Source organism: Dendrobates tinctorius, unplaced genomic scaffold (assembly GCF_039654945.1).
Source record: "Dendrobates tinctorius isolate UK_male_01 unplaced genomic scaffold, ASM3965494v1 ptg000140l, whole genome shotgun sequence".
NCBI classification, from domain to species: Eukaryota; Metazoa; Chordata; class Amphibia; order Anura; family Dendrobatidae; genus Dendrobates; species Dendrobates tinctorius.
Genome location: NW_027361808.1, coordinates 9,287,580 through 9,303,452, shown reverse-complemented (window position 1 = coordinate 9,303,452; position 15,873 = coordinate 9,287,580). Strand labels below are relative to the sequence as shown.

At 41.2% G+C, this 15,873-nt stretch overlaps 1 protein-coding gene across 1 annotated transcript in view; it reads right to left on the bottom strand.

Moving 5' to 3' along the window:
- LOC141049002 (kinesin-like protein KIF28) overlaps positions 1 to 15,586 on the bottom strand; it is a 327,138-nt gene extending 311,552 nt beyond the window's left edge. The window contains exons 1-3 of the mRNA XM_073545091.1: positions 15,533 to 15,586; positions 14,123 to 14,314; positions 2,860 to 3,066 (exon numbers count right to left, since the gene is read on the bottom strand). Of these exons, the coding sequence (XP_073401192.1) occupies positions 2,860 to 3,066; positions 14,123 to 14,314; positions 15,533 to 15,586 (453 nt within the window). The remainder of the gene's footprint in view (positions 1 to 2,859; positions 3,067 to 14,122; positions 14,315 to 15,532) is intronic.
- Between the last annotated feature and the right edge of the window lie 287 nt (positions 15,587 to 15,873).

Below are 15,873 nucleotides of genomic sequence, written 5' to 3'. Positions count from 1 at the left end.
CTGCAGGGGTGTCAATACTTTTGGCCACAACTGTACAAGGCCTCCTCACCTTGCAAACACACAAAGTGAGACAACACCAGCTGCCTTAAATCTGACATATCAAGACCTGGACTGAAGGTAATTGAGTAGCCAATTCCACCCAGCTCATGCGCTGCTCATAAAACCAGAACCCATAATCCGGGCCTATTAAACACCTCTCAGTATTATGTATGCGGGAGCCTGCTTGTCCCGGTCCTTGGCACCTCGGGGATGCATGCCTCAAATCTACAATCTGTCCAGCTGTCACCTTACAATACATACAGTGCGTTGCGAAAGTATTTGGCTCCCGGGAACTTTTCAACCTATTCCCACATATCATGCTTCAAACCTAAAGATGCCAAATGTAATTTTTTGGTGAAGAATCAACAACAAGTGCTACACAATTGTGACGTTGTATGACATTTATTGGTTATTTTAAATTTTTTGGGAAATTAAAAAACTGAAAAGTGGGGTGTGCAATATTATTCGGCCCCTTTACTTTCAGTGCAGCAAACTCACTCCAGAAGTTCATTGTGGATCTCTGAATGATCCAATGTTGTCCTATATAACTAATGATAAAAATAATCCACCTGTGTGTAAACAAGTCTCTGTATAAATGCACCTGCTCTGTGATAGTCTCAGGGGTCTGTTTAAAGCACAGAGAGCATCATGAAGATCAAGGAACACAACAGAGAGGTCCGTGATACTGTTGTGGAGAAGTTTAAAGCCGGATTTGGATACAAAATGATTTCCAAAACTTTAAACAAGCCAAGGAGCACTGTGCAAGCGATCATATTGAAATGGAATCATATCATATCATACCACTGCAAATCTACCAAGACCCGGCCGTCCCTCTAAACTTTCATCTCAAACAAGGAGAAGACTGATCAGAGAGGCAGCCAAGAGGCCCATGATCACTCTGGATGAACTGCAGTGGGACAGTCTGTCCATAGGACAACAATCAGTCATACACTGCACAAATCTGGCCTTTATAGAAAAGTGGCAAGAAGAAAGCTATTTCTCAAAGATATCCATAAAAAGTGTTGTTTAAAGTTTGCAACAAGCCTCCTGGGAGACACACCAAACATGTGGAAGAAGGTGCTCTGGTCAGATGAAACCAAAATCGAACTTTCTGGCAACAATGCCAAACAATATATTTGGCATAAATGCAACACAGCTCATCACCCTGAACACACCATCCCCACTGTCAAACATGGTGGTGGCAGCATCATGGTTTGGGACTGATTTTATTCAGCAGGGACAGGTAAGATGGTTAAAATTGATAGTAAGATGGATGGAGCCAAATACAGGACCATTCCTGAAGGAAACCTGTTGGAGTCTGCAAAAGACCTGAGACTGGGACGGAGATATGTCTTCCAACAAGACAATGATCCCAAACATAAAGCAAAATCTACAATGGAATGGTTCACAAATAAACGCATCCAGGTGTTAGAATGGCCAAGTCAAAGTCCAGAACTGAATCCAATCGAGAATCTGTGGAAAGAGTTGAAAACTGCTGTTCACAAACAATCTCCATCAAACCTCACTGAGCTCGAGCTATTTGCCAAGGAAGAATGGGCAAGAATTTCAGTCTCTCGATGTACAAAACTGATAGAGACATACCCCAAGCGACTTGCAGCTGTAATCGCAGCAAAAGGTGGCGCAACAAAGAATTAAGTTAAAGGGGCCGAATAATATTGCATGCCCCACTTTTCAGTTTTTTCATTTCCCAAAAAATTTAAAATAACCAATAAATTTCGTTCAACTTCACAATTGTGTCCCACTTGTTGTTGATTCTTCACCAAAAATTTACATTTGGTATCTTTATGTTTGAAGCATAATATGTGGGAAATGGTTGAAAAGTTCCAGGGAGCCGAATACTTTCGCAAGGCACTGTATAGAGAAAACAAGGCCTGTGAACAAGCAAACAGCTGTTGACAGACCTGTTCTGAAAGCTGAGGGATGGTGATTTGATAGGATTTATCACAGCAGTTGTCAGTAGTGGTAGGAAGGTGAGAAGCTAACTGTTTTATGGAAATCAATTGGCTGGAGAGAAGTGGCTCTGATATTAGAAGCTACCTTCTCCTGGAATGTAACTACTGTGCACTCTTGGCCAGCAGTTAGGCAGGCACAAATGGCTAAACCCTATGGAAACCAGCTGTACACTATGAAAGACAGCAGCTGTCATTGCAGGATAGATAGAAAAAGCAAGTCAATTGCAAACATATTTTCATTTTGTCTGTAATACTGTAATTTGAGAATACCCTTAAGTTAAGCAGCATTACTCAATATCAAATAAGTATCGAATAATACTCAAATAAGATTTTGCAGAAAAAGAGAGATAAACAGAGATAAAAACAATATGATATAAACTCATAATAAGACCTAATCATGAATATGGGATCATCATTCATGATAAAAAAGGGGTCTTTTTCAGGACTAAACTGAGCCAGACATCCAGCCCTTTTTAAGCACATCATCAACACAGAGAAGGCAAGTGTTTCTGGAGGGGTCTGAAATCAGGACATTATTGCAGATTCTATAAGGTACAGTATATTGGTAAGTTTTAAATATTAACATTTTTTACTTTTTATTTTGTTGGGCAATTTCACATAAACCATTCTAAATGTTAATTTGCAAAAATGAGATCCACAGTTTTGGTTACATATGTTTACTATTAACATGTGGAATCATATAAAGTTAAATAATTCTCAATATTAGTGGTTTACTGGGGTTTTGTGCTAATGTAATTATTTTAAGATAACCATATAATTTGAGGTTTACTAAGGTATAAAGTTGCAAACTTTCTTTGCATCCTGAGCATATGTATTCTCTACTGACCTGGAAGCTTTTGGCATCATCCTTTTTATTTTCAATAACTTGGAACAACTCTTCACAGACAACTGGAATTATGCCACGATTTGCTCCATATCCAACCATAGAGTAGCTCTTTCCCGAACCTGTCTGGCCATAAGCGAGTAAGGTAGCATTATAGCCTTGCCAAGCGTTATTGAGCACCCCCTGGCCAAGGTCGCAAAATAGGGCTTTCTAAAGAAGGTTAAAAAAAATCAACATGGTTAAACAAAAAGAGTTGAAATGAAAGTCTTACATGAACTCTTACCCCTACTCTTAGCAGAGGTGTAATATAAAGGGGTTGGACATTGAATTTTATCAGTTGTGTTAGGCACTTGATTTTGTGGCATTTACCAACATATAAGTATTACAGGGTGCTCTGTTCACAGCTCCCATGTTCACAAAATAGCTGCTGGATGATGAGTATGTGACCAAACTACTCCATCAGCTTCACCCAATTGAAAAATACTGCACATGGGAAAGACATTTTTCAATTTCAGGAGGTTGATAAACTGATCTTCTGACATGGTCCTCCATTATTGTGGGTGGCCTAGCTGTGTAGTATGTGAGGAAAGCTATACTAACAGGAGGATAATCTCTAATACTTTTATATTAGTAAGTGCCATAAAATCTTGACACTAAAACATTTGTTATGTTAAACATAAAAAGACCAACCCCCTTAAAACTCCTGGATAGAGATGGGAGAACCCAAACAGTAAAGTTTGGGGTCCGTACCGAACATCTAGTGTCTGTGCACAGACCCCGAACACGGATTTCTCCAAGATGTCCGTGTTACTGCTCGGTTCAGCACCTCAAACATCCATTGTTTGCCACACTTTCATCTGCATAACAGCATAGAAAACACAGGCTCTGATCAGCAGTAAGATCATTATTATTTGAAATAAAAATAAAAAAGCAGTTATACTCACCTTTACACCTAATCCAGTGTAGCCCATGTCACCTGTAAAAAAAGAAAATAATAAATCACCATAATACTCACCTTTACGCCTAATCCACTGATGCCCATGTCAACTGTAATAGAAGAAAAATAATGAGCAACCATATCCCTCACCTGTCCGTCGTGAAGATAATCCACACTGTCCCACGAAGATCCGGATGATTTGGCTAGAGGTTACATCAGTGATACAACCACTATCCACACCAGTCGGCTCACACTGAGATAGGCGTTCGGGTACCCTTCTGGTATCCGAACCAAACTTTTTTTAGATGTTTGACCAAACCTGTAGGACCTGAAGATCCACGGGTTCACCCATCACTATCCCTGGGCCCTGAGATACTATGTATATTAGTAAAATATGTACTGAATGCCATTTTAACAAAGACATCCTTCAACTATTATTATGTTGAACCTTCTTTACTCTTCAGAACTGCAGTAATTTGTTGAGTCTAAGATTTCAATAGGTGTTCAATAGGTTAGCTGCTCACAGTGGACTCAAAATTAGGTACAGAAATGGTCTGAAGAGTTGATTTTATGCTGTCATCTCTATAGGATTAAGTATTTATATTTACTTTTGCAATATACTTGTCATGTAAGAGCCCATTTGGCAGTTTTATAATGGACTACCCTACCATATATTCATCTTGGGATATAAATTTGGTTATTCTACTCATTGCTACCCTAACACATTATTGCAGTCTTTGGTTGTGTTGTCATATATGAGTACTTGGGACTTTTACTATGTATGGACTTCTTGCAGATTGTAATACACTAATTGGTATAATCACAGTTTTCTTTGATAAATTATCATCAGAAACCCGCACTTTCAATTTATCCCACTTGACAGTAATTTTAGATTGGCATGTTATACCATCTGTCAATATTCACTTGGTGTCTACTAATTTATTGTGGCTTACGACTGGGCACTATATACACTGCCTCCTTTAGTATTATTTATTTTCCTCACAGTTGTGCTCAAAACTTTACATACCCCGGCAGAATTTTTTTCTTTCTTTTCATAGAATATGAATGATAACACCAAAACTTTTTCTTCACTCATGCATAGTGGTTGGGTGAAGCCATTTATTGTCAAACTACTGTGTTTTCTCTTTTTAAATCATAATGACAGCCCAAAACATCCAAATGACCCTGATCAAAAGTACACATACCCCAATTCTCAATATCGTGCATTGCCCCCTCTAACATCAATGACAGCTTTAAGTCTTTTGTGGTAGTTGTGGATGAGGATCTTTATTTTCACAGATGGTGAAGCTGCCCACTCTTCATGGCAAAAAGCCTCCAGTTCCTGTAAATTCCTGGGCTGTCTAGCATGAACTGCGTGCTTGAGATCTCCCGAGAGTGGCTCAATGATATTGAGGTCAGGAGACTGAGATGGCCACTCCAGAACCTTCACTTTGTTCTGCTGTAGTCAATGAAAGGTTGACTTGGCCTTGTGTTTTGGATCATTTCTAATGGAACTTAGTTTTTTGGACTATCATGCGCTGCTTGATATATTAGACAATCCAGTTAAATTGAAACATCAATCTTTTATTCACATTTAATCCCAACGCGTTTCGAAGTGAAAAACACTTCTTCAGGGGAAGAAGTGTTCAGGTCCATATGCCTAGGCACTACACCTGCACAGATCTTATATAATTCTCCACTTTTAACTTCATCATCTGCAGCAGTCAGCAGACTGACGAAGGCCAATTGTAGGCCGAAACGTCCTTTGTGACTGCCACAATAAAAACTTATTTTCAAAAAGGATCATTCAGTTGAGTGCCAAATTACTTTATTATTCACTTGGGTCTGGGTAACCTACTTGTGCACCTTGTAGAAGTGCCACGCTATACTTTACAGGAACATCCAAGTATGTCCCATGCGCAGCTTCCGGGCTGATGATTGCAAATTTGTCTCCAGTATTTGCTGATAACGTGCTGCATTCATCTTTCCTTCAACTTTGACCAAGTTTCCTGTGCTTTTGTAGCTCACACATCCCCAAAACATCAGCACTCCACCTCCGCACTTTACAATAGGAATGGTGTTCCTTTCATCATACGCCTTGTTGACCTCTCTCCAAATGTAATGTTTATTGTTGTGGCCAAAAAGTTCAATTTTAGTTTCATCACTTAAAATTATTATTATTATTTATTTATATACAGTAGCGCCATTAATTCCATGGTGCTGTACATGAGAAGGGGTTTTACATACAAAGTTATAGATATCGTTAACAGTAAACAAATTCACAATGACAGACTGGTACAGAGGGGAGGGGACCCTGTCCTTGCGGACTTACATTCTACGGGATAGTGGGGAAGAGACAGAATATCGGGGGTGCAGCATCTCTCGGTGGTGATGAGGTGACAGCTCAGGCGGTGGTGAGGCGGCAGAATGGTCATTGCAGGCTGTAAGCTTTCCTGAAAAGATGTGTTTTCAGGTTCCGTTTGAAGGATCCGAGGGTGGTGGATAATCGGACGTGTTGAGGCATGGCATTCCAGAGGATAGGAGATACCCTGTTCCAGAAGTTTTGAGGCTTGTCTCTGTGCTGTTTTGTGTACTGTAGGCGAGATACTTTGTGGCATTTGCGCAGTAATGGCTTTCAAATTGGCGAATCTACCATGCAGCCCATTTTTCTTCAAGTGCCTCATTAATGTGCATCTTGAAACAGACACACCACTAGTTTTCAGAGAGTCCACTATTTCAGCTGATGTTATTTGTGTTTTTTTCTTTGCATCCCGAACAATTTTCCTGGCAGTTGTGGACAAATTTTTTGTTGGTTTACCTGACCGTGGTTTTGTTTTTACAGAGCCCCTGATTTTCCATTTGTTAATCACAGTTTGAACGCTGCTGACTGGCATTATCAATTCCTTGGATATCTTTGGTTATCTTTTTGCATCCCTTTCCTGTTTTATACAGTTCAACTACCTTTTCCCGTAGATCCATTGACAATTCTTTTGCTTTCCCCATGACTCACAATCCAGAAATGTCAGTGGCTAGATGAAAGATGCAACAGTCTGTCTGGATCCCAGAAACTCACTCAGCTTTTATGCACACACACTGATTACAAGCAAACAGGTCACAGGTGAGGATGCTACCTTTAGTAGCCATTCAAACCCATTTGAATGTCTACTTCCGTGCATGTTATCAGGCCAAAATCACCACGGTATGTAAACTTTTGATCAGGGTCATTTGGATGTTTTGGGTTGTCATTATGATTTTAAAAGAGAAAACAGTAGTTTGACAAATGGCTTCACCCAACCACTAACGATGAGTGGAGAAAAAGTTTTCATGTGATCATTCATATTCTCTGAAAAAAGGCCAGGAAAGCAAATAATCTGCCGGGGTATGTAAACTTTTGAGCACAACTGTAGCTAGTCTCCACTTACTAACTCAGTCCACTGAAAATCAGAGGGCGCCAACATTTTTGAGCACAACTGTATATAGCACCATAAATTCCACAGCGCTTTACAGATATTATCAACACAGCCCCATTGGGGCTCACAATCTAGATTACCTATTGGTATGTCTTTGGAGTGTGGAGGCAAACCAGAAACCCATGTAAATATTTGGAAAAAATAAAATCTCCTTGCAGATGTTGCCCTTGGTGGGATTTGAACCCAGGACCCCAGCTCTACAAGGTTGCAGTTCTGACCACTGAGTCAACATTTTATATAAGAAGACATTCTACTTTTCTCCACAATGAATTCTGAAAGGCTTCAATATTATAATTTTTAAATATGTCTTTAACTCTAGCCATTGTATGATATATTCTTAGAACATTAGATGGGTTGTTCTGGATTGCATTGGTAGCTGAACGGAAGGGAAATAAGCAAAATGTGTCTCATCTGCTGTGCTAAATTTTCTTGGCCGACTACTGTGGTCCTATATTTTGCCCATTTCTTGGTGTTCTCATTGTTGAGACATACAGGCAGATACTTATCAATCATGAAATACTATCAGAGAGGCATCTGGCTTTAAATTTATCCTGCTGTATTACAACAACCCCAAACATACAGCCAATGTATGCTGATCTATCTTCAACAGAAAGAAGAACAAGTAGTCCTGGAAGTGATGATATGGCCCCCACAGAGCCTGATCTCAACATCATTAAGGCTGTGCATTATTACGTGTAGAGACAAAGATTTGCACAAGCCGACATCCACAGATCTGTGGTTTATTTGCCAAGATACTTGGTTTGGAACAACGTCCCTGCTGATTTCCCTCAATCTGTGTGAAAATTCACCTAGAAGAACTGATACTTTTAATTTGTTTTGAAGATTAATGGTGGTTAGACAAATTATTGATTTGATTTAGATTTCTCTTTTTGTTCATTCACTTTGCATTTTGTTAATTGATAAAGGTAAAATATAAACGCTTCTATTTTGAAAGCATTCTTACTTTGCAACATTTTTTCCACACCTTTCTAAAACTTTTTTTTCAGTGCTGTATATATCTAAGCCCTTTTGTCAACCAGTTCTATCCACCAGACCCCAATGGCTGTTATTTATGCTCAGCTACAATTTTGTTGGAATACAAACTGGGAATAGTTTTCGGCGGGTGTGGAAAAAATGCATCTCAAACTCTGTGCAAAAGGCTCAACACTGATGGTCATCAATCATATATACACCTGACATTCATTTATTGAAGCTTCTCATTAACTTTATTTTCTTGCTGCCATCTATTATGAACCCATTTCATAGAGTAGAATTATGTTTTATGATTTTGAGTAATGATATTGTTTCCTTTTCTCAATTAATAGCTGTGGCTTCTTCACTTCTACTACAATCTATAGCCATAACTGTTTTCTTTACTTAGTTTAGATTTATTTCAATTCAGTTGTTTTGTTTGCATTTGTATTATTTATTTCAATTGCGTACTCATATAGTACAATTAATTACACAGCACTTTACAGACATTATCAGCACTGTCCCCATTGGGGCTCACAAATTAGATTTCCAATCAGTATGTCATTGGAGTTTGGGAGAAAACCAGAGTGTCTGGAGGAAACCCACGCAAACACGGGGAAGTGTTACGACTGGCGTAACGCACCAACTTATAAAATAGTAGTAGGTGCGTTCGCAGCCCGGGGTCCACCGTGCAGAGGTGGTACGCTGCTGCTAGATAATGGCAGGAGACTTAAGCGGTGTGAAAACAGTCACACGGATATGTCACCCAATGTGAACAGTAGCGAACTCTGTTAACTCACAGAGCCGCACCACCGCTGAACGTAAATGCCGGAGCCTGTTTAGCTCACAGAGCCCGGCCAAAAGAGCGCACAGTGAACGGCCACAGAACTCTACCACAAGGACACGGGGTTAGAGTCCCTCTAGGCCCACTGAGCGCGCGGCGTCGCTGCCACGAGCGCCGCTAAAGACACTGGCTATGGAGTGTGGAGCACTCGCACTGAGGTGTGCCGAGTCACTGGTGTGGACTAAAGCCTGACTCCAACTCTGACCTACCTACACCTAAGCCTGGGCGCTAGCAGACTAGGCTGCACAACACATGCGTACCAAGGGTAGGGGTTTATTATTGAGTCAGTCACCAGAGACATTCATACATGCATACACCACTCACGCCTCATAGTCTGAAATTACAGTCTATCCTAGCGCATGGCCGAGTGGCCATGCAAACCTTTTATAGCCACGAGAGTCCGGGACCTTCCTTGCTTCTCGGATGGGCCAATCCGAACACGAGCAGGACCTGAGCACGTGACCTTCGATCTCCAATGGGAGATCACTCCACGGGCATGCTCAGTGGCCCGACATGAGGACTTAGTCCCTGGAGAATCGCGCTGCTGAGCAGCATGCATTGCCATAGCTGTGCCAGAGGTGGCAGCAGCAAGCAAACCAACGGAGCTGGTCTGGGCAGAGCGCCGGGACCGATGAGTTTGCTGAGCAACCTCCTCTGCGGCTAGAGAGGAATGGGAGACCGTCGGAGGCAAGGCTCGGGATTCTCGCTATGCAGCGATAGAAATCCGACGCTTAACTGGAAGAACATACAACTCCTTGCATATGTTGTCCTTGGTGGGATTTGAAGCCAGGACCCCAGCGCGCTGCAATGCTAACCACTGTGCTGCATCAACAAATTACCAGTAGGAGTTTTCTTTATTAATTGCTTACCTGGGTCATACAGATAGATTATATTTATTTGCTATGCTGCAATGTTATGTCCATGTTTATTGTCCCCACCTTTGCTCTTGTGTCATACAGTACTTTCATGTTCTATCTGTGTGTACTGTTCACTCCTTTTCCCCTTCTTTATATTCATTTTCATTCGTATAACACACACGGTGTGACATACATTTGAACTTGTATCACACATATTAAATAACCTATATAGGTTATACTGCCATGCTCTTCCCATGTGTACCATTAATTTCTTCCCTTTTTATATTTTTTCATACTGTATATCACATAATTACTGTGGTTCTAGATTATAAAATACTCTAGTACATTTATTTATTACACTTCCCTTTCATATCCCTGGATATTACAGCATGTGAGTCTTTCTGCAGTATTCAGCAGTCTATGGACTAATAAAAGGAGCGGAGTCTGAACATGCACACCTCCACTTCTTTCAGGATGGAGCTTCAGACCTCTAATGTTGGGATTTCTGGGCGTCCCAGCAAGTTATTCCCTATCTTATTGATAGAGGATAACTTGACTGTTTTGGAAGGACATTTCAATCATACCTATTTGGACACAGCATTGATTCTATTACTACCTGTTATTCTATTATTGAGCTGATTCACTATAACAATAACTTTTAGGTTCTGAACTTCACATAATTACTATTGTACTGCTTGTCCTCAAGCTGTGTGTTGCCACCGACTGGGTGACTCACCTTTCAATCTGTCTTACATGTTTCTTTTTTTACTCATAATATTTGCATGTTTCATCTTTTTGCATATTATTATGTAGGAATTGTTGATGCTAACAACTAGCTGTATGGTGAATAATATACTGTACATTTTTCATTACCTACAGTAACGGTCTCTAAATAATAGTTCGTAATGCTTATCGCAAACAATGAATTAACCAGCAGGTCTTAAGAACAATAAATTCAAGTTGCAGAAACCACAGATTATTGCAGAGATGGTTTCAGCAAAATGTGAATAGTCTTTAAATAATGGTTCAAAATGCTGTTAGCAAATGTTTGGTTAACCAGCAGGTCTGAGAAGTAATAAATGCAAGTTGTAAATATCACCAGAGTTTGAAAAGATGTAGGAACAGAATGATGTCAAATTCCAAGACAAAGTGCAACTGAAGACCACACAGACTGAATACTCAGACACCATACAGTGGGGTAAATAAGTATTTGATTTCTTGTTGATTTTGTAAGCTTGTTCACTGAAAAAGACATGAGCAGTTTTTGTAGTTGATGATGAGGTTTGCGCACATGTCAGGAAGAATTTTGGTCCACTCATCTTTGCAGATAATCTCAAAATCATTAAGATTTTGAGGCTGTCGCTTGGCAACACGGATCTTCAACTCCCTCCATAAGTTTTCTATGGGATTAAGGTCTGGAGACTGGTTAGGCCACTCCATGACCTTAATGTGCTTCTTTTTCAGCCACTCCTTTGTTGCCTTGGCTGTATGTTTTGGGTCATTGTCTTGCTGGAAGACCCAGCCATGTCCTATTGGAGGGAAGGAGGTTGTCACTCAGGATATTACAGTACATGGATTTATCCATTTTCCCATTGATGCGGTGAAGTAGTCCTGTGCCCTTAGCAGAGAAACTGTCATGGTCACGTGTGTCTGGACGCAGATGATACCGCAAGGCGGGCCCATAACACACGTGACCCTGGATACAGCGCCTCCAGTGGGGCGAATTTAAATAATAAAACGTGCAGATGGATACACCGCCTCCACCTGGCGAATTTAGGAATTACACGTTATATATAAATTCTGGAAACTCCGCCTCCAGTACGGCGAATTTAAATAATAAGGGGGACCTGGGAAACATTAACAATGGTGGGCCCTGCGATAGGGAATAGGGAAATGGAGACCTCCTAAGCTCCCCTGAGCCAGCGTCCCTGCACTCCTTACGTTCCCTATACAGGCTCCGCACCTGTCGCCGCACGCAAACCTTAAACCCTTGCTCGCCCTGAACCTAAACCCTCACTAGGGAGTAGGCCGGTGCAGAAACTAATCCCACCACTGCACTAATAACACACATGAGGGAAAAAGACAATACAGGGGGACACCACTTAGCTTTATGCTCTGTGCTTTTGCTCCTGCAACAGAGCCCTCCACCCGCGTGCATCTTCTCCTCCACCCGGATCCATCACCATAACAGGATCCTTCACCATAGTGCAGCCTTGGAGCAGAGTCCACCACCAGTTGCTGCTGCTTAGTAACAGAGTCCCAAGGATGAGTTCAGCTTCTGCCACGAAGTCAAGCATGCTTGAGTCCAGCTCAGCAGCCAAGTCCCACATGGTGAGTGCCACTCTCCATAGTAGCCACTCCACCAGTCCATGCAGACACTTCCCGCTGACACCATCACTGCGACCCCACCACGCCATGCCAGCCCTTCGTCCAGACACCATAGCTGACACACGTCCCCCCTGGCTAAGCTGCACAGGACTCCTCAGCTCCATCCTTCCACCAGGCTCGCACCAACTCAGAATATAGGGAATGAATGAATATCACCAGCAGTGATTACACACCCTGAGACTCATTTATAGAGCCCCACACCTGATTCCTAATTACGTGCACATTAAACTGAAACCTAAGGTGTGATACCACTAACCACCACCGGGGACAGTCAAGTCACCTTGGCAACTTGCCAAAAGGAAAAAAAAGTTCACTCTGTGCTTTTAAAACTGTCAGATCACTTCAGATCATGACAGAAACACCCTCAAAACATAATGTTTCCACCTCCATGCTTGACAGTGAGAACAGTGTTCTTTGGGTCATAGGCTGCATTTCTCTTCCTCCAAACACGGCAAATTAAATTAATGCCAAAGACCTCAATTTTTGTCTCAACTGACCACAGCACCTTCTCCCAATCACTCACAGAATTATTCAGGTGTTGATTTGCAATCTTCGCATGGGCTTGCACATGTGCCTTCTTGAGCAGGGGGGCCTTGTGGGCACTGCAGGATTTTAAACCTTTACAGCATAATGTGTTACCAATGGTTTTCTTGGTGACTTTGCTCTCAGCTGCCTTGAGATCATTAACAAGTTCCCCCGTGTAGTTTTAGGCTGATCTCTCACCTTCCTCAAGATCAATGATACCCAGCGAGGTGGGATTTTGCATGGTGCGCCAGATTGATGTCGATTGACAGTCATTTTGTATTTCTTCCATTTTCTTACTATTGCACCAACAGTTGTCTCCTTCTCACTCAATGTCTTACTTATGGTTTTGTGGCCCAATCTTGTCCCTGACATCTTTATAAAGCTCTTTGGTCTTGCCCATGTTGTAGAGGTTAGAGTCTGACTGATTAGTCTGTGGACAGGAGTTTTTTTTATAAAGGTGACCATGTAAGACAGCTGTCTTTACTGCAGGTAATGAGTTGATTAAGAGCATCTAACTGGTTTGTAGAAGCCAGAACTCTTAATGGTTGGTAGGTGATCAAATACTTATTTCTCACTGCAAAATGCAAATAAATTTATATAATTTATACATTGATGTTGTGACAGGCCCTACTCCTACGTAGGCATGAAGAAAATAGCTGCTGCTGCCCTGTGGCTGGTGGATAACTCCTCCAGGAAATATTGGATCCAGTTAGATGAACACGTTGGTGGGCTGCATTGCTGGAGTAAACTAATTCTTCAGAAATGATGATGAGAATAAGGTTTTTTATTCACTATGCGTTTCAATGCCGTACTGGTGTTGCAAGTAAAAAAAACACCTATGTGTTCATCCAACTGGATAGAAAAGGAATTAATTAGCAGTTTACGAGAAGAACATATTTCAGAATGATTACACTTAAAGAATGCAAATAGAGACTAATACAATAAGAATGTAGAAATCACTCTCAGGCCCTGGTGCATGAACATGTCTAAAGGTCCCTCAATCACATAAGATATTGGTAATATAAATGGCATGGTGAGTGGCGCCTCGTTAACATTTTTCTTTATTGCCAAGTAGTTTTCATTTAAGTCTGCAATTAAGAAAAACTCGCAAACCCTACATAACACAACAAAATGTAAGCTCACTATTAAGGATATAATGTTGCTTTTCAGACAAGTCGCTTTACATGTTTAGAATGAAATAGTCATATATTCATGACTGGAGTTGAAACATGCGCATATCAGAAATAAAACTACACATATAAAATGATAATACCTGGCCAGCGTAACAGCTTTCTTTACCATTTGGAACTAGTGTGCCATCTTGATTCTTCAGAAATCCATTATGGGACCAGTAGGCCAGATCAAATTTAAACGTTTTTTCGTGACCTGGGTTCCGTGGGTCATGAATAGTTGTGCAGTTGCCTTTCATGGAAATAACACATCTACTCCCGGCTTCCTTCTCCCTCTGGAAGCAAATATTTAATAAAGTAAATATGATAGCATTAAATATGCAAATAATGTCATGTTGTTAAAGGGTTGGTCACAAGTGGTAACTAAACATTTAACAGGTTATTCTATTATTTTATATACTGTAATTGCTTGAAGATCTGTGAGGGTTTGGGTCCTGAGACCCCCATCGATTTCCCAAAAGATGGCTGAGAATTGTGCAGATCAGGGGGCAGACGCAAACATCTCCTGCCTAAGCAAGTGCACAAGGTGGAGTATGGATCCAATAGAAAGCCTATGACTTTCTATGTGATCCATAGTATTTGTGTGCATGCTCCTGACTCCTGAGCTGCTGACTCCTCTTTTGAGTGATCGTGGGGGGTTTCAGGACCTATCCTGATCTGCAGGCAATAAACAAATAAAATCACAAGGACGCTTGACAATAAAAGGCAGCACTGGTTAAGAGGGACTAGAAAAATGAAATGAATCTTTTGTATAATATGTATGCCCAACCCTTTGAAGTCTAGTTTGCCGAATCCTAAACCAAGAGAAAAGGGGATATAAACATCTGGAAGAGGCTTGAAGGGGTTGTCCAGTCGTCTGATTAAAGTCTGCAGTCACTTTCTGTGACTGCATACTTCTGAATCCTGACAGTGTGCGTTCACCGGTATTGCTGATGAGAGCAGGCGGTCAGGAGCTGTGAATCCTGACAGTGTGTGCACCGCATGCTGGCAAAGTTCACACGACTGCAGTCACTCTTGACTTCAGATTTTTATCAGAAGACCGTACAACTCTTTTAAGGCAACCATTCACATTGGACTACTAAGCTGACTTTGGGGGAGAGAAGGATTTGACTTGTTTGATTTCAATGTCCAATCCTATTTTTTTTCTCTGGACATAAGCTGGTAGAGAAGCACCTGTCTCACAGAGCTCATCGGCACACTAGGATCTAGAATGAGCCATGCATTCCTATGTATGGGATGTTGGGTGAGATAGCTGTTGACTCTAACTCTCCTCTTTAATCAGAAAACATGCATCTTTGGCCAAGGAAGGAAAGGGCTTCTGGGAGAATGTGGCAGGCAGCTATCGGCTGTCAAAGACCATACGCAGCCTTGTGTCTTGTGCTTATCACCATAGCCAAAATAGGATCCCAGCAATCTTCAATACAATGTCTGTGCCACACATATATCCCCTAGAGAAAAAGAATGTCAAAATAAGATCACACGGTTTTCCTCACCTTATTGAAAGGCCTCACCCGCACAGCCACTTTCACACTATCGGAATTTGGCATATTTCAGAAACTGCCAATAACTGCAACTGGATTAAGTGGAGTAAAATAAGCGAGAGGTAAAGACGGGCTGAAAGCACTGAAATGAATGCTGTCGCTTTTCTTCTCTAGACCTCGCACTAAATTATTCAGCAACAGTTTCATTTAACCAGTGGTATCACTTTATATCTCCTGCTGCTGTAACTTTCTTTATTAATGTGAACTCAATTCTCCCTACTCCTCCACAGGGCAGGGCTTCCTGAGAGCAGCTGGCTTTAAAATACATGATAGCGCGCCATGCCCATTATAAT